At 62.6% G+C, this 18,394-nt stretch overlaps 1 protein-coding gene across 5 annotated transcripts; it reads right to left on the bottom strand.

Annotated features, from left to right (window-relative positions):
• Positions 1-7,817: 7,817 nt before the first annotated feature.
• Positions 7,818-18,026, bottom strand: TPRA1 (transmembrane protein adipocyte associated 1). 5 transcript variants are annotated; one of them, XM_061129041.1, is made up of 12 exons: positions 17,379-17,612; positions 14,103-14,636; positions 13,110-13,233; positions 12,262-12,394; positions 11,345-11,431; positions 11,184-11,256; positions 10,984-11,063; positions 10,475-10,585; positions 10,325-10,385; positions 9,988-10,090; positions 9,814-9,894; positions 7,819-8,463 (listed from the first exon to the last, which is right to left on the bottom strand). In XM_061129041.1, the coding sequence occupies exons 2-12, from the start codon at positions 14,326-14,328 to the stop codon at positions 8,223-8,225; spliced, it is 1,320 nt and encodes a 439-aa protein (XP_060985024.1). In that variant the 5' UTR covers positions 14,329-14,636; positions 17,379-17,612; the 3' UTR covers positions 7,819-8,222. The 5 variants fall into 5 exon arrangements, with proteins under 5 accessions (XP_060985028.1, XP_060985024.1, XP_060985025.1 ...); XM_061129045.1 differs by lacking the exon at positions 14,103-14,636 and having other exon boundaries at positions 7,818-8,463; positions 17,379-17,637; XM_061129042.1 differs by lacking the exon at positions 17,379-17,612 and having other exon boundaries at positions 14,103-14,694.
• Positions 18,027-18,394: the final 368 nt, after the last annotated feature.

Here is an 18,394-nt window from a genome sequence, read left to right as displayed (position 1 = left end):
GCCTTTTTTCATTCATTTCCTCTTAGCTCTGGAGCAGAACACACAGTGACCTTGAACTGCAGAGTCTGGTGGGTAAGATTCTGGATTTTGAGAAGCAAGGACCCTCCAAAGTCAAGCAGCTTTGAGCACTATTAAAACACGTCTGGACAACTAAAAATTTAAAAAGCACTTAAAAGGGGAAAAAAAAAAAGTCAAAAGATGAATGATAAACTGGGGGAAGCGTTCGCAATTCACACGACAGACCTCTAGTCCCAGGGTCAGCAGTCTCACTGTCCACATAGTGCACGCCTCCAGCTCCCAGGCCATAGGCCCCATCAGCTTTCCTGCGGGAACTGCAACAGCCACAGACAGGGAGCCTGGCTGTGCGCCCCGAGGGGATTTTGTTGATTAAAAAAATAGCAAGTCAGCAGGCCTGATTGAGCCTACAGGCCATCAGTCAGTTCAGTTCAGTCGCTCAGTCGTGTCTGACTCTTTGTGACCCCATGGACTGCAGCACGCCAGGCCCCCCTGTCCATCACCAACTCCCGAAGTTTACTCAAACTCATGTCCATCAAGTCGGTGATGTCATCCAACCATCTCATCCTCTATAGTCCCCTTCTCCTCCTGCCTTCAATCTTTCCCAGAATCAGGGTCTTTTAAGATGAGTCAGCTCTTTGCATCAGGTGGCCAAAGTATTGGAGTTTCAGCTTCAGCATCAGTCCTTCCAATGAATATTCAGGACTGATCTCCTTTAGGATGGACTGGTTGGATCTCCTTGCAGTCCAAGGGACTCTCAAGAGTCTTCTCCAACACCACAGTTCAAAGGCATCAATTCTTCGGCGCTCAGCTTTCTTTGAAGTCCAACTCTCACATCCATACATGACCAATGGGAAAACCATAGCCTTGACTAGATAGACCTTTGTTGGTAATGTCTCTGCTTTTTAATATGCTTTCTAGGTTAGTCATAGCATTTCTTCCAAGAAGCAAGCATCTTTTAATTTCATGGCTGCAGTCACCAGTGATTTTGGAGCCCAAAAAAATAAAATCAGCCTCTGTTTCCACTGTTTCCCCATCTATTTGCCATGAAGTGATGGGACCAGATGCCATAATCTTAGTTTTTTGAATGTTGAGTTTTAAGCCAACTTTTTCACTCTCCTCTTTTACTTTCATCAAGAGGTTCTTTAGTTCTTCACTTTCTGCCATAAGGGTGGTGTCATCTGCATGTCTGAGGTTACTGAGATTTCTCCCAGCAATCTTGATTCCAGCTTGTGCTTCGTCCAGCCCAGTGTTTCTCATGATGTACTCTGCATAGAAGTTAAATAAGCAGGGTGACAATATACAGCCTTGACATGCTCCTTCCCTGATTTGGAACCAGTCTGTTGTTCTAACTGTTGCTTCCTGACCTGCATACAGATTTCTCAAGAGGCAGGTCAGGTGGTCTGATATTCCCATCTCTCGAAGAATTTTCCCGTTTGTTGTGACCCACACAGTCAAAGGCTTTGGCGTGGTCAGTGAAGCAGAGGCAGATGTTTTACGTAGGAGATGTAGTAGACTACAGGCCATAGTCTGGTCTCATTTAATCAACATATGACGAGCTCCTAGAAATCGAGAAGAGGCAACCCAGTGAAAGTGGGGAGAAAACATCAACAGACGGTTTTTCAAAAAGGAAACTCAAAGGCCTTGAACCTGCGTGACGGACGCCCGTGCTCTCACGTGACCCGGGGAGCCGAGACGAAGGACCCAGAGCGGCTCTGTGCAGGGACGCACGGGAACCAGGTCCCGGCCGTGGCGTTGCGGGGAGCACCCGGCCGGCGCCCACGGATAGGACGCTGTCTGTCCAGCAGGGTCTGGCCCTGACCCCGCAGCCCACGCCGACACTGGACCTGCAGACACAGCCGGGCCCGCCAATGACGAGGTTGCCCTGGGGGAGCCGGGGTCCGTGTCTGTGACGTGCGAGCAGAACCCACCCAGGAGCCGGCATAGAGTCTCTGCCTCGGACGCCCAGGGGACCGCACAGAACCGCTAAGGCAGCAAGGGACCAGTGCCTGTCTGGAGAGTGGCGGCAGGCACGGGGGGCGGGCTTCAAATCCTGGCAGCTCTGAAGCCCTGTGAGGAGGTGTCTTCTCAGCAACGTCAAGCTTTGAGATCCATGTGTGTGGCTGCGAGGGAACGGGGGAAAGAAGCCGTACCCAGCAGAGTGCGTGTGCACACGTATGCATGCTAAGTCACGTCTGACTCTCCGACCCCGTGGACCGTAGCCCGCCAGGCTCCTCCGTCCATGGGATTCTCCAGGCGAGAATACAGAGTGGGCTGCCATGCCCCTTTCCCGGGGATCTTCCCAAGCAGGGATGGAACCCGAGGGTCCTGTGTCTCCTGCATTGGCAGGTGGGTTGTTTACCACCTGGGCCACCCCCCGAGGACGCCCCCAGACCAGCTGGGAAACCGCCTGTGCAGCACGGGAGTTCCCTCTATCAGACCCTCTCAGCGGGCTGTCCAGCTTTTGAATACCTCCCAGGACAGGAAGCTCACTACCTGGCGAGGAGGGCGTTCCCTGGCCACTTGGTTCTGTTAGAAGCGCTCCCTCACTCACAGGTGTGCCCTCCCCACCAGCTCTGTCAGGGAAGCCGCCCCTTTCAGTCCAGGTGCCTCCCGCGGGGTTTCCCTGAGCTGCAGGGGCCACAGCAGGCCAGCCGGCCTCTTCCAAGACTCCCTGCCTTGGCCGTGTTAACCTCTAATGTGGCCAGGACGGCGTGAGCCTCAGGGCCTTTGCACTTGCCCTCTGTGCTGTCGGGAAGGCTGTGTGTCCGCCTCTTCCCTCCCAGCTTTGCGGAAGGAACGTGAGCTCCTTGGCGAGGCTGACCACCTTCACTGGCCGTGTTCCCCAGTCCTTCCCTTTCCCGACCTCCTGTCTCATCCTAGGGTCATCTCATCCTGGGATCATCTCGTGTATTTCTCAGCTGTGTCCTGCGGCTCCAAAGAACCAGGTGCTTGTGGGTCCCTGTGCCTGGACAGCGGTGTGGGGCCTGCTGGCTCCATGCCCCCGGGGCTGCGGGGCTGAGTGTCATCTCCAAGTCTGTCACCAGCCTTGCTGTCTGTCCCCCACCCTCCCAGGGAAACACCAGGCTCTAAATCCCGTTGGAAACAGGCTAATTACCTAACTGCTCTGCCCTTCGGTGCAGGGTGCTATCAGAGGCGGCTCTGCAGCGGCAGGGCCAGCCTGGCAGAAAATTGAAGCTCAGCCAGAGGGGATCACAGCGGCAGAGAGCCAGGTGCCCAGCCCAGGGCCAGGCCGGGAGGGTGGCAGCTGGCGCGGGAGCACGCGTGTTGGGACGTCCCCGCCGCTGTGTGCCGCCCGGAAACCTGGGGACCCCCTTTTCCTCTGTGTTTTGCAGGAATGATGCTCAGACTCAGGTGCGGACCTGTCGGTGGGCGGCAGGAGTCTCCCTTCCCTACCCTGGTCCCTAACACCCGCCGCTCCCCAGACGAGGGCGCCTGTGTGCTGGGGGTCTAAAGACATTGTTCTGTCTTGTCTGCACTCACCATGCCGCGGGGACCTTCCTCACCGGGGCTTCCCGGGGCCCCACCCTCCTCACCAGCCTCTGCGCCCCCCTGGACACCACGGTTGCCCCGACCACCGGCCTTTAAGGCAACGTCACAACTTTGATCTTCCTTCGCACCTCGTGGTTGCCCAGGGGAGGGTGCGTGTGTGCGCAGAATTCATCATCATTTTCAAAAGCACGTTGTTTTTTGCCACCACGCAGCATCACTTACTTCCCGTGGGACCTCCAAGCCCACAGCCATCCGGACTCAGAACCCAGCCGGGTTACGCCGGACCTGCTTCCTCGCTGGCTGTGACTCGCTTTACCCAGGAGGGCACCGGGCACGCAAGACTGTTCTCAAGCTGTGTCCTTGTTTCCCTCCAGGCCTGCACACAGCAACCCCCCCCCCCCCCACCCGGCCCCATCATGGCCCAAGTGCCGCCAGCGCTGTGATCAGGAGCCATGCAGAGGGATCCCTTGAAGCAGTCTTGGCACTCACCCCGCACGCCGCGCTTCGGGCAGCTTCCCAGCAGCGGGATTTCTGGGTCAGGGGTGTGCTCTGCGTTGTGTGTGCAACCTGTGTGTCTCCGAGCCTGTGCGCGGAGGCTGGAGCAGGTCCCCCGCACACCTGCCGTGGGTGTGCACGTGCGGTGCATGCACTTTCCACCCCGAGTCAGAGCCGCCGCCTCGGCTGGGAGCTGAGAAGAGCCCCCCAGTGTCTCCCGCACCTGCGCTGACCCTCCCTGAACTCAGGGCTTAAAGCTGTGCAGGCCTCACCCGTCCCGACCCTCACCCGGCCCCAGCTGGGTCCTCTCCCCTGCCCTGGATCCTCTCGGTAACCAGGGTCAGAAACCCAGCCCGACAGGCCCAGCAACTTGGGGAGAGACCCGTGTCACTGCAGGTCCAGGACATCAGGCCCACGTGGACGCGGGGGCGGAAAGGGGTTGTCCAGAATCTCCGGCTGTCTCGTGGTTCTGACACTGGAAAGCGTGGGCCTGGAGCCTCACTGCTGGGTCAGCACCAGAGCTCCACCACTTTCCTACAGCGGGAGTTTGGCCGGGTCACCAAAACCTCTGAGCCTCAGCTTTCCCGTCTGTGAAACAGGAACAATGACAGCCCCCGCCGAGTTCAGGGTTGAGAGGATCACGGGGCCACTGGAGGGGCGGTGCCTGGCGGCGCCTGGCACGGGTGGGAGCCACGCACGTGTCTCTTCTGCAGACACCTGAGTGCGTGCAGCCAGAGCCCATCTCCTCTGGGGGCCAGGAAGGCCAGCATCTAGCAGAGGAACTGACCTCAGGGTGAGCGGGCTTGTTCCAAGCAGAGGCTCTGGCCAGCGGTGTCCCGGCCGGGACCTGCCGGCTCTTGCCCGCCACGGCTTACCTGGACAGGCGGAGGGGGTGAGGGGCAGCATCCGCGAGGCACGGAAGAAAGCATGGCGCCAAGTATTTAAAAGAAAGAAAGTGGAAGTCGCTTAGTCGTGTCTGGCTCTTTGTGACCCGATGGACTATAAAACAGTCCAAGGAATTCTCCAGGCCAGGATACTGGAGTACGTTGCCGGTTCCCTTCTCCAGGGGATCTTCCCGACCCAGGAATCAAACCCAGGTCTCCCGCATCCAGGCAGATTCTTTGAGCCAGCAGGGAAGCCCAGGTATTTAAAGACAGCTCTCCGTATTGGATGTTCAGAAAAATTCCAACTAAGACGTTTTCAAGCATGCACATGAGTCTTAATCTGGGTCAACAGACAAAGCTTTTCTCACACCAGTGTATCAGATGTCGAACCTGAGAGGGCTAAACATAGGGCCTGATGGGGATCTCATTTCCTGGACCAGGCCTTTGGGGTCTGGATGTTGTCTGCTGTCAGAGGGTGGGGCAGGGCCCAGAGGAAAGCAGGGAGGCTGCTGCCCAGCGCCCTCTGGTGTCCAGTGGGAAGTTCACAGGCCGGGCAGCCAGGCTGGATCGCTCCACAGGCTCCAATGTTACTCAGTCGCTCAGTCGTGTCTGACTCTTTGCGACCCCGTGGACTGCAGCATGCCAGGCCTCCCTGACCATCACCATCTCCCAGAGCTTGCTTAAGCTCACGTTCACTGAGTCGGTGATGCCATCCAACCTTCTCGCCAGAATAAACGTCCCCACACAATCCCTAACCCATCTGACTAAACGGCTGCAAAAAGAAAAGACTCGGTAAGCATAAACATTCCCAGCCACACTTGGTCTCCCTCCCCACATGGCTGGCAGGTGAGCGGTGGGAAGCTTGGAGTTCCACGGGCCGCAGGCTGGGGTGCCGGCGTGGGGAGGGCAATCTCACAGGCGGGCCTGCCGCCCAGCCTCCTGGGGAGAAGTCCTGCGTTACGCACCCGTTCCAGGGGTCTCGCCTGGAGAACCCCAGGGCCGGAGGAGCCCGGCGGGCTGCTGTCCACGGGATCACACAGGGTCAGACACAACTGAGCAACGGAGCACACAGCCTGAGTCATTGGGATCGTGCCCCCTTTCACAGTCAGGGCACCTGCTTCCCTCTGAATAATAAGTATAAATAACTAGCGCATGAGCGATGGATGAGGAGAAGCATTTCCTCCCAGTGGCAGCCAGCCCTCACGTGTCTGGCCCTGAACTAGATTGTTTGCCATGGGGACAGCCAGCAGAACATCCACGGGGCCTGCAGCTCAGACGGTGCGGTCCCATCCACGTGCTCTCCCGAAGTGAGTGTTTGCGTGGAGGTGGTCAAGTGGGTATCGAGCAGGAGGAAGGTCCATCTGCGGGGAACTCACAGGATGGCATCCGTGGGGCTGGCCCGGTGCCCACCCTGGCTCTCGATGCTCCAGGGACACGAGTCCTCTGTTCCCTGCATCTGCAGCTGAGGCCAGAGGGTACGGGTCCCTCGTGGCAGCGCAGTCTGACCCGCGCCGGGCTCCCTGACTCCCCCCCCCCAGCCTCGGAGACTCCCTGCTCAGGTGCTCGGTGTCCCCTCGAGTGATGGATCAGGCGGGTCCGACCACGACAGGCCCTCCGCGACCCCCCGTGGACGCGGGGCCCGGCTGTGACTGTCCTGAGATGGACTGAGAATTCCAGGAGCAGGGAGCGAGCGTCCTGGATGGGAGTTAGTCTACTAACGTGTATGTATTTGAAATTACATACTCAAAAGTTTAATTTTAATAATGCACACATGCCATCGGCCATCAGAGCTATGACGTTATTGCTGGCCGGGTCTTGAAAATTCCCCGGTGCACTTGTGTTCCCTACTACAAGAATAGCTTTGACCTCAGGGACCCCTCCAGGGGTCTCAGAAGCCTGGAGGGCGAGGAAGGACCCAGTGTGAAAGCTCTGGGTCTGTGCCCTGATTGTCCAACCACTGGGAGAACACCCCAGACCTCTTTCCCCTGGATCTGCCCCGGAGCCCCTCGTGTGCACAGGGGATCAGACAGACGCAGAGCAGGCGTCAGACACTGGTCACTGGAAAACAGAATGCAAAAGTAGACGGTGCTCTGCTTACACAACAGAGAGCCGGACGGGAGTGGGGAGACCTGGGATGAGAGCTGAGTGAGGACAGCAGGCGGGAGAAGAGCTGTGTGAACGCGCTTGTTTGAGGTAAAGCCCGTTGTCTGTGGATGCACACACGTGTGCTCTGGTGACAAACAGGAAATTCACACCAGTGGGCACGTGGTCCCAAGGGCCGGGCCAGGTCAGGAGGGAGGAGACACGGGGGCTCTCGTTGTCTCCCTGATGCTTAATCCCCACAGTTGTTATTAAAACACCGCCCAGGGGCTGTTATTAAAACTGCATCTCTAGCAGCTACTAAGGGCGGAGTCTCGCCCCTGAAGCCCTGGGCCTCACCCACAGCACCCGATGTCCTCCCTGCAGAGGCGAGGTCCCCCCACCTCCCGGTTGCCCATCCTCTTCTGCTCATTGTCGACGTTTCCAGCTTGTTGAGCCTTTTTTTTCCCCCTAGTCTTGGTGCCCAGTAGTGGAATTTTAGCTTCCGGCCTTGGAAACTCTTAAGGCTTTCTTAGTGCTGATTAAAAGGAATCTCAGCAAGATAAGGAAAGTCACATCCCGCGTCCTCCCAGCTGCGAGCACACACCTGCTCCTTGGAAGCCGAAAGCTGGTCCTGATGGGAGGTGGATGGAGACCATTCCCCGGGCGCCTGGAAGTCCTGCCAGTGTGGGGACTGGCGAGAGGCAGAAGTCTGATCCTGCTTCCCCCCAAAACCCATGGTGCCCCCCCCAGTCCTCAAGGGCCGCCCCACATGCAGAGTGAGGACCATCCTGCCCGGGGGCACGGGGGGCTCCCGGCCCCGCCAACCCTCCACGCCACCTTCGCCCTTCTCCTTTTTATTAGAAAACAGATCAGGAAAATAGACACACTTCGGTCCACCCACTGGCGCGGGCTCTGGGGTTGGGGTGGGAGATGAGGAGGCCAGTCCAGTCCCGGGCCCCAGGCTGCAGGGAGGCGGCGGCCGGCCGGCCCTGGGACACTCGGGCCCGCGTTCCTGAGCGGGGCAGGGGCAGCTGGGAGGGGGAGCGGCCCCGGCTGAACAGAGGTGAGGACAGAGGGTGGGCAGGGCCCCTCGTCCGCTCCGCTGGGGCTCTCCTCCCCCAGCCCCCCTGCAGCCAGTCCCCCGTGGTCCCGCCCCCTGGGGCAGCTGCGATAGGCATTGATGGCCTTCCAGTGCTCACTGTCCCCCGCGGTCCCGCCCCCGGGGCGGCTGCGTCAGGCGTTGATGGCCTTCCAGCGCTCACTATCCACGCTGTTGATGCTGCCGGCGTGGCAGGGCAGGGAGGCCACGTCGTCCAGGTAGGCCACCCCAGCCGAGTCAAACTGCGTGCTGGCCGCCCCGACCGCCTCCGGGCCCTCCCGCCGGGCCACCGCATAGGGCTGGGGCAGGTGCATGTCCGGCTCCTCGGTCTCGTCCACTTGGCATTTGTAGGAGAAGAGAATCTTGGGCTCCGAGCTGGTGGGGAAGAGTCAGGGGGTCCCCGTGAGTCCAGAAGGCCCTCTTTTGCTGACGGCCCCCAGTGCCCACCCCTCGAGGCGCCCTTCCTTCTTTCCCTCTGGGGTCCACTGGGACACGTGTGAGCCTCCCAGCTCCAGGAAAGTGAAGCTGGGTGCATCTGCTTTCTCACGTCAAGTGGGTGGACGGAGTCCGGCCTGGGGAACGGCGGGCCTTAACCAGCAGGTGCGTGTAGCACGAGGCAGCCGCCGCTCTGACCCCCGCCCGCCCGCTCACCACTGCCCACTGGGTGCCTGGTGGCCCACCCCCAGACCTCGGGGTGACTCTCCCGGGAGGAAGCAGCCTGACCCCAGTGAGACAGGTCGTGCATGAGGTCACGCATGTCGGGGTCCAGTCTAGGCCCCCGCCCCCTCAGACCACCCTCAGACCTGGCAGGAAGGGAAGGGGCTGGGGGCAAGACGCGCACTCCCACAGCTGAGGCTGGGATCCCTTAGTCCCACCGTCTCCAGCTTCCCGCCCCCTGACAGGCCTCCAGACACACACGCGTACAAAGGTGCGCCCACCGACGCTCAGAGGCATGCTGACCCCCCAACCCTGCTCCCTGCTCCAGGTGCCCCCAGTGGAGCACCAGCTCCTCCGGGAGCTCAGGGCTGGCGGCTGCAGCGCCAACATCATGCTTGCTGACGACGCAGTGCCGAGCACACGGGCGCGTTGGCAGGGCCGGCCTCCTCTGGAGGGAACAGGCTGTGCGTGTATATAATGTGTGTGTCTGTAGTGTGTATGTATCTACTAAGTGTGTGGACACACACGTGTGCCTGTGTGTGCATGCATGAAAGTAAAAGCGGCTCAGCTGTGTCCAGCTCTTTGCAACCCTATGGACTGTACAGTCCATGGAATTCTCCAGGCCAGAATGCTGGAGTGGGGAGCCTCTCCCTTCCCCAGGGTATCTTCCCAACCCAGGGACGGATCCCAGGTCTCCATATGTGTGCGTGCATACGTGTGTGCGCGTGACTGAGCTACATACGGGCACATGCGGGTGTGAACGTGCGTACATGCATGCATGTGTACATACATTTGTGCATGCATGCATGTGTGTACACAGGTGTGCACAGTGCATGTGCCTGGTGCATGTACACAGGTGTGCGCGCACGTGCGGGCATGCTCTCACATGCATCCCGGGCCTCCTCAGCTTCTAGAAGCCTGGGCGCCCTGAGACCGAGGCCAGGAGGCCCGGGGGTGACTGCGCGTGGGCGAGCGGCAGAGGGCGCAACCCCGCCCGGCCTCTGACCTGGACTCTGGCCCTGCGTCCCTGGCGCAGGGGAGTGGGGGCCGGGGTGAGGGGGGGCTCACCCGAAGAAGCCGCGTAGGAAGGCCACGTAGATGAGGGGCGCGAAGAAGCTGAAGTAGAGGAAGGTGGTGGCGTCCACGCAGCTGGGGGTGGTGGCGAGTCAGGATTGCGGCGGGGGGACCTGCAGCCCCGCCGGCCCCCCCGACCCTCGCCCTTCCCCCACCCCCAACACATACCAGAGCCCCTCGATGATGTCGGCGCACAGCAGCGCGCTCCCCAGCCCCTGCACCAAGTTGAGCAGCGCCAGTATGCCTGCGTACACGTAGAAGCTCCTCCGCGCTGCGGGGCGGGCGCGTGAGGCACTGCCCGGGGCCAGGGCCCAGGGCACCCGCACCCATAACCACCCCGCCGACCACCCCAACCACTGCCACCCCCACTTCCCAACACCCCGCACCTCCAACCACCCCCAACCCAAACCCCCCAACCACCCCACAAACCCCAACCACCCCTCAACCACTCCCCATCCCCAATCACCCCCCACGCCCCACCCCCGGCCCCGCCCCGGGCGCTCACACGGCAGGGAGATGCGCTCCTTCAGTTGGGTCTTGGGGAGCACGACCACCAGGGAGTAGACCTAAGGAGGCAGCGGGGCTGACCAGGGTGCCCAGCCGCTCATAAGCGCGCCCAGGCCCCGCGCGCGGCCCCAGCCCCCCGTCGGCTCACCACGAAGAAGAAACAGGAGCTGACGAGCCAGAACTGGCGGCCCCCGTGCCCGTAGATGTTGAAGTCCTCGGCCGACAGGTGGGCGTCGGGGTACAGGATCTCCAGCGTGCCCTGCAGGGGCGCGGGGACGGGCCTCAGGGGCTCCCTGCGACGCCTCCCGCAGCCCGCCCCATTAAGGCCCTCCACCCCCGGCTCCAGCCTGCTCTCTGCCACACCGTGCCCCCAGGCGGTGGTCCCCCACTAGGAGAGGGCCCTCTGGGCCGGCTCTCAGGGGGTACCCACAGAGCTGCCCGGCTGCCTGCTGAAACAGCAGGTCCAGCTTTGTTGGATCAGAATCCGAGGCACCCAGCACGCGGCTTGCAGGCGATTCCTTCGCGGCATTGAATGTCTGAGCCCCTGCACTTGACGCCCTGACGGCTCACCCCTGACGCCCCTCACCCAGGACCGGAGGCAGTGCACGCCCAGCCCCCCCCTCCCCCCCCTCCCGGTGCCCATCCCCTGCCCCTCACCTGGGTGACGGAGTAGGCCAGCGACAGCACCGTGGTGATGGCCAGCACCCGCTTGATGCTGGACTTGCTCTCCAGGTGGCCTGGAACAAACGGCCTGGTCAGGGGGCGGGGCCAGCTCCGGGGGCGGGGCCAGCTCCAGGGGGCGGGGCCAATCCCGGGGGCGGGGCCAGGGCGGGCGCAGGCCTCAGCGGCACACACACCGAAGGCCAGGCCCAGGATGACCACGCTCAGCTCGATGGCCAGCAGGAAGAAGCGCGTGATCTCCCACAGGATCTGGACACAGAGGGAGGCAGAGCGTCAGCCCCGGGGCCCGGCGCCCCCTCCTGGCGCCCAGCGCCCCCACCGACAGGCCCAGGCCCACCTTGTCAGCCACCGTGGCCGCGTCTGACGTGCTGACCGTCATGGACACCACCGCCCGGGCAATGCCCACCAGCGCCACCACAAACACCTGGGGAAGCAGAGAGAACCCAAGGTGGGGGGGCGGTCGCACGGGGGGACGACCTCTCCGGGAATCGCTTATGTGGGCTCAAGGCCATACCTTCCGACCCCTGAGCCTGGAAAACCGTGTCTGGCCTCGGGGAGGCTGTCACCGCCCGGGGCCACATGCCCGCCGCGTGCCAGGGCGGGCCAGGGGCCAGGGGCGGGAGCTCTGCATGTTCCCACTGGGTGTGTGCTCACAGCGCCGTGAGCTGGCAAGATCCTCAGCGCATCTGGTGGACAGGCACTGAGGCCCAGAGGGGCCATGCCGCTGGCCCAAGGTCACTCGGCACAGCCAGAGGTCAGAACACGCTGGGCATCCCCCACTCAGCACCCACTCCCCTTTCCCTCAAGTCACGCTTTCCTAGTTTGCTTCTTGGGGCCCCTACCCTCCTGGGTCCACGCGGTCTCGCTGAGCCGACCCCCCTCCCAGCTCCAGAGTGTCTCTTTCCCTGCAAGTCAGAAATGAAGAGAGGCTCCCAGGTGGGCCTCTCAGAGGTAACGCCAGGTCTGCAGTGCACAACCCGTGATGCTGCCCTTCCACTGCAGCTGGCGGGGGGCAGCTCAGGGGGGTCAGCACTCAACTGCTCTTGGATGCTTTTGATACCGTGTGGGGAAAACGCGTGTGAAGGTAAGGCCAGAGGCAAGCAGACATGCAGAGAGAGGGTCTTGACGGCATCAGCTAACCCCTATATCCAGCCGTACCTGAAGCTGGTTATTCTTTACAAAGACAGTTAATAATTCCGTTTTGCTTAAGCCAGGTGGAACTGAGTTTTCTGTCACCAATTGGAATGAACTCACCAGGATATAAAAGGTGATAAAGATGGGGCTGGAGGTGACTCGAATCTTGGCCCGAGCAAACGGAAGCTTCCAGAGCAGGAAGATGAAAAATAGCACATTGGGGATGAGCAGCAGGAGGTCCCAGTACCGGACCCTAGAAGATGGGCATAGCAGGCAGTTCAGTGGTGGGGCTGCATCTGCACCCCAGCATGCCTGCCTCACACACACAGCATGCACACACACCCCCCCTCACAGGGAAACCCTCTCACGGGCAGGGCCATGCCCCTCACTGCGAGGTGCCGATGTCCTCATAGAGCAGCGCGCACACACACACACACACACATGCACATGTACACACACGCATGCATGCGCGCACACACACGCACATGTACACACACCCCCCCACACACAGGGAACCCCTCTCAGGGCAGGGCCGTGCCCCTCACCGCGAGGTGCTGATGTCCTCGTAGAGCAGCGCGCGCACACACACACACACACACACACACACACACAAATACACAGGGCTGTGCCTGCCTCACACGCATGCGTGCACACACATGCACATGTACACATGCGTGCTTGCGTGCACACATGCACATGTACACATGCATGCGCACGCACATGTACCCACACACACATGTGCGTGCGCGCACACACCCCACAGGGAACCCCTCTCTCGGGCAGGGCCGTGCCCCTCACCGCGAGGTGCCGATGTCCTCGTAGAGCAGCGCACACACACACACACACACATGCACATGTACACACACGCATGCACGCGCGCACACACACACACATGTACACACACGCATGTGCGCGCACACACCCCCCCCACAGGGAACCCCTCTCTCGGGCAGGGCCGTGCCCCTCACCGCGAGGTGCCGATGTCCTCGTAGAGCAGCAGCAGGCAGCGGTGCGGCACGCTGATATTGGGCGCCAGAGGCGGAGGAGAGCTGGCCCCCATGTCCCGGGTGTCCATCCTGCCAGCAGCTGGCCCTGGGGGTGGGGAGGGGAGAGTCAGCACATGAGCAGCGCCAGAGTCTTGGGGTCCCCAACCCAGCAGGCAGGAGTGGGTGTCTGCCGGGAGCGCGGGGCCCGGCAGCGGGACGTGACAGATGCCAGCGCTGAAAATGACGACTGAACACACCGCGCTCCTGACCCGGCGCCCCGACCTCCGGCTGTCCGCGACAGCCCGGGGCAAGAGCAGCCCAAGTGCCACCATCAGCAGAACGCAGGCTCAGCGGGGTGTCCGCGTCAATGCTCGAACGCTGCTCACAAACAGGAGTGAGTCCCTGTCCCGGCCTGGCAGGCAGCATGCCGAGCGGAGGCCGGGGAGGGGCGCCCGGTGGAGGGCGGCAGGCCCATGGTGGGGTCGGTGTGCGGGTGTGCTGGCTGTAGCCATTCACCGAGCTCACGCCTGTGAGTGGGGCGCCTTTCTGGGCAGGTTACCACTTCAGCAGGTTTCCAACAGCGAGGAAGGTGAATCGTTTATGCACTGAGTGCCCAGGTCGGCCACGAGCAGCCCAGGACGCTTCCTGCGGGGGCCAGCACCCGCTGTGCAGGCCGGGGTGGGGGGTACGGGGGCAGCCCCACACATGGGGAGACTCTGGGGTGGGCAGGCCTGGACCAGGGGCTCAGAACCTTCTGTCCTTCCCTCTCACACAGGCCGCCGGCGGCTCTGGGACCAACAACCTGATGAGAAGGCCGGGAGGTGTTAAAGGGGATTAAAGGTATTAAAGCACCCGTGCTTACAAACCAAACTGCTAGAGGCACATGCTGAGAAGAAAACAGGAGGGGAACAAGATAAATGACGGGAAACACAGCAGAAACTGCTGGGGTCCCCAGCGTCCACGCCCGCTTCGTACCAGAGCCGTGGACTCTAGCTGGCACGTGACTTCCCAGAAGCAGGGCCACTTTCCCAGCTTCCCTTCGTGCTGGCTGTGGCCACGTGACCAAGTTGCGTCCAACTGGGTATGAGCAGCAAGGTGTGCCGATTTTCAGGGCACGTCCTCCTCCTTTCCCACTGCCTGGAATTGTAGGTGTGGTGGTGGGAGCAGTAGCATCCACTGTGGACCATGAGGCAGAAGTCATGGAGCAGAGGGTAACAGGGTGTCTGGGTCTCAGGCGAGCGGGTCAGCCTGCACAGACTGTTGTGCAGCAGACGCAGTGCCCGTCTGCCTCATCACCTCAGCCTCGCTCAGTAGCTAAGCCGGAGCAAAGCAGTGCTGCCACAGGCTGGGTTGTCAGACAGAATGATATTTGGACTGAGATCTAAATAACTGAAATCAGCTGGACTGGGGTATGCTGGGCAGAGCACATCCCGGGGAGGGAGCAGTGAAGGCAAAGGCAGGAGGCAGAAACAGTCTTGGCCAGTTCAAAGGGCACAGGGCACGCTGATGCTGGAAGAGAGAGGAGACAGGGTGGGGGCCAGGTCAGCCAATCTCCCTCTAAGCGCAACGGGAGGGGCGGAGGGGGGTGGGTGGAGGCGGCACCAAAGCAGGGGGATGGGGGCAGGGAGGCAGCAGCGGGGGTGGAGTGCTGGGATCTGGGAGCCCTCTGGGAGGGTCGGCCAGCGGGACTCACAGACGGACGCATGTAGGGGTGAGGGCAGAGGGCAGGAGAAGCTCATTCCAGGCTCCGACCTGAGCCTTGGGGTGCCTGCAGCGGCCCGGCCGTCTGCGGACGGTGTCCCTGGGATTGCTAACATGAGGGGGGTGTCCCCGGGATTGCTAAGGTGAGGACAGTGTCCCCACGATTGCTAAGCAGGGGCTCCGTCGTTGCAGGACCCCCTTGACGCCCTGTGCTCACGACAGGGCCCCTCACCAGTGCCAGAAGCTGAGGCCGCTGACCACGAGCCAGGGGTTTCCAGCGGGGGTGGCGTGGTCAGTGCGGGCCCCTCCGCAGGTGGCTTCAGAACTGCCTCATGTCCTGCAGGGACCCCCACACGGCCGAGGAGCCCATGGGTGGACGGCAGCCAGACAGAGTGGGCGTGCGGTTGGAGGATTTCTCCTGGCTTTGCATGGCCAGCACCCCCTTTTCCTGGGGGAAACCTCAGCACCCCCGTCTCCGTGCACAGGGTGTAGGCACGACTTCCAGCACCCCCTCCCCAGCCCCAGAGAGTGTTCACACTGGAGTCCACGTGGAACGAGAGCCGACAAAGGAACACAGAGAGACACAGACAGCGCCGGGTCCAGCCATGCCTGAAGCCAGGCTCCCCAGCCCCACCGCTGGGGAGGACCTGGCATTCTGAAATCTTTCAGATCCCCAGCTTGACCTTCTGGCTCGGCCAGGTGCTGCCTTTGTGACCTTGGGCCACTTATCTCCCTCCCTCGGTGTCATGGGACCATAGCATCCCCACCAGCAAGGTTGCTGGAAGGATCAGGCAAGAGCAGAGAAGGGAGTCTGCACAGGACCACACACACAAAGGTAACTGCCGCTTTCTTCCCAGAGAGGGAGCCGGGGGTGGGGGTGGGGGGCAGGATTTGGTTCACGGGTCCAAGCCCCACTCGCTTTGGAGTCTGGGCTGGGGAAGGCGGGTGTCCACTGTGCCTACTTCCCCCGCCCTGGCCCCACTCGCCCTGTAATAGCGGCAGAATAGGAGACCCCCGCGGCCCTGCCCGCCTCCCGGGCCCGGGGCTCCCTCCCGGCGGGGGGGTGTCCCAGGATTCGGTGTCTCCCCTGCAGGCGCAGGGCCCCCAGGGCCTGATCCAGGGTGGACTGCTGGTAACAAGCAGGCTCGGGGCGGGCAGGGGTGGGGATCACAAGACTCACAGCAGGTTGCCACGGTGTGTCAGAGCTCACAAAACAACCAAAGCCAGCACACAAGCTAAGGACAGCACACCCCTCCCTTCCCGTGCGCGCTCAGGGCCCCTGCTTTCCCCGTGCTGACCCGTGGGGCCACCACCCCGGCCTCCAGGAGCAGGCAGCCGGCCGCTGTCCTATCACAGACAGAGGAGGCTGAGGGGGACCGTCGGAGGCTCCCCCATCCCCCTCCCCCACCACAGGTGAGCTCCAGGCAGTGCCAGAGTGAGGGGTCTGCAGGAGAGAGGGGCCAGGAGGGCAGGCTGGCAGAGGGCGCGGAGAGAGGGGGTCTTCCTGGGACGCTGAGTGCCCTGGGCAGCCCCGCGCCGCTTAGGACCAGCGACGCTGTGACAGACTGTCTCTTGCACCTGGGGAGGACGCTCCTGACCTCGCTGCCGTTCCAGAGACCTCCTCCCACCCTCTAGCCCTCCCTCCGTCTGTGGCCAGCCTGTGGGCATCATGCCAATGGCGTGGGCCCTGCGTGCTGGACCTGGGCCAGAAGGGCCCTCCCTCTCTGAGCCTCAGTTCCTGGTCTCCCCGGTCTGTGCAGTGGGACTGACCATGTGTGACCCAGAGGTCCTGGATGGGAGCCCCACAGAAACACAAAACCCTGAGCAGACAGGCTGCTGTGGAGACACCACTCAGGGTGGCCGGCCCCAGCTGCTCAACAAGCTTTCAACCCTGAACCAAGACTGGGTGAGGAATGTTTCACAACCATTATCCTCCAGCCTTGGGGAAGCGGGTGGACCCTACCAGGAGCCCCCAGGAGGGAAGACAGCCCTGTGCCTTCTGGCCTGACCTCTGCAGATTCCCTGCGTGCTCTCCCTGCCCCAGACCAGGTCACACCCTTTGGGCCACCTCCTCTGAGGCGCCCTCCCTGACCACCGCTTCCATCTGAAATGGCCCTCAGCTGTGTGCCTATGGGCTGTCCAGCCCGGGCGTCTCATGACCCAGTTCTCGGGGGTTCAGCCAGTGTGGTGAGTTGGACAGATCAACGTCCAGCAGCCGAGAGAGGGCAGCCCAGCCCTTCTGGATAGTGGGAGGACCGTCCGGGAGGCCCCACGGCCCCGTCCCCACCACACAGAGAGGACAGGCCACTTCCCGCTGCCCCAGCAAGGAGACACCCCCCACCCCCGACCCTCTCGGACGCGGGACCCGGAGGTGACCACTCGCAGACACGTCTCGGCACACAGCCGGGGGCACAGGGTCCGGGAGCTCGGCCTCCCTGGGGACCCCGGGCCTGCCTCTGGGCGGGAGGCCCGCTCCCGGCGGCAGGAGCCGGGACAGGGACGCTCGGGATCGGCTCGCGCACCTGGGGCGGAGCAGGGGCTCCCCCTTACCTGGGGCCCCGGCCGCCCATCCGCCGCCGGGCGCAGACCCCGCCAAAGGCCGCGGGCCTGGGCCTCCGGCGCTCGGGCCGCGAAAGTGGCGCGGGAGGCCGGCTCCGGGAGACCGGGCGGCGGGCAGGCGGGGAAGGGAGACGCGATCGGGACACGCGATCAGCCTGACCCCGCGCGGCCCTCCCGGCAGCGGCGACCCGGAAGGGAGGTGCGTCCTCTGCGTTCCGCCAAAACTGCAAAAACAGCCACCGTCCCTGCCCGCGGCGGCGCGGGGACCCGCCCCCAGCCGGCAGCGACCAACAAGAACGGAGTTAGCCAGAAAGGGGGCGGGGCGAGTGCAGAGGACGGAGCCAATCGGGTCCCCGGGGGGCGGGGCGGCCCGCCGACCTCTTAAAGAGCCCGCGCGCGGCCCACTCGGCCGCCAGGAGTCGCGTCCGTAGCCCTTTGCGACTTGTCTGTCCACGCCAACCGCCCGCAGCGCCCCCTCCTCCAGCGTCCAGGGAGGCGCTCCGCCGCCGCCGGCCCGGTGACCTCCGGGCCCCAAGAACTAGCCCCCACCTGGGCCCGGCGCGGCCCCTTCGCACCTGCCCACGCACCCTCCGCCTCCAGGCCGCCCTGCAGGCCGCCTGTCATCCGTCCCTTTTCGCAGAGCAGACCCCGGGGCGGAGGCGTTAAGCGCTTCCCCCGAAGTCACAGGACCAGGAAGTGACAGGACCCTGGCCTGGGGCTTGGCCCGCCTTCCTTCACCGCTTACTTCCAGGGAGCCTCCTCCAGGAAGACCTCCCAGATAGCCTGTTCTTCCCCTCCTGCGTCTACGCGGGGTTCACTCCTCTGCCCCCCACCACGAGGCTCCGCCTGGCCTGGCCCCTCCTGTCTCCTTGTCCTCATCCCTCCCACCCGCTCCTCTCTGGGTTCCCTGTTTCTCTTCCTTGAATACACCAAGCTTCCTTACCTGTGGGTCTGTCACTTGACACACACTTCCACTTGACACCCTAGCCAAAGTAGCTGTCCAGTCT

This window comes from Dama dama, chromosome 24, assembly GCF_033118175.1.
Source record: "Dama dama isolate Ldn47 chromosome 24, ASM3311817v1, whole genome shotgun sequence".
Lineage (NCBI taxonomy): Eukaryota > Metazoa > Chordata > Mammalia > Artiodactyla > Cervidae > Dama > Dama dama.
Note: the sequence above shows the minus strand (reverse complement) of the source record. Positions and strands in the feature narration are given on the sequence as shown.

Coding starts and splice junctions, on each gene's coding strand:
- TPRA1 (XM_061129041.1), bottom strand. CDS start 14,328: ATGACTTCTGCCTCATGGTCCACAGTGGATGCTACTGCTCCCACCACC. Junction 13,234..14,102: donor AGCTAGAGTCCACGGCTCTG/GTACGAAGCGGG, acceptor CCCCACCCCCAG/GGCCAGCTGCTGGCAGGATG. Junction 11,257..11,344: donor CGGCCACGGTGGCTGACAAG/GTGGGCCTGGGC, acceptor CTCTGTGTCCAG/ATCCTGTGGGAGATCACGCG.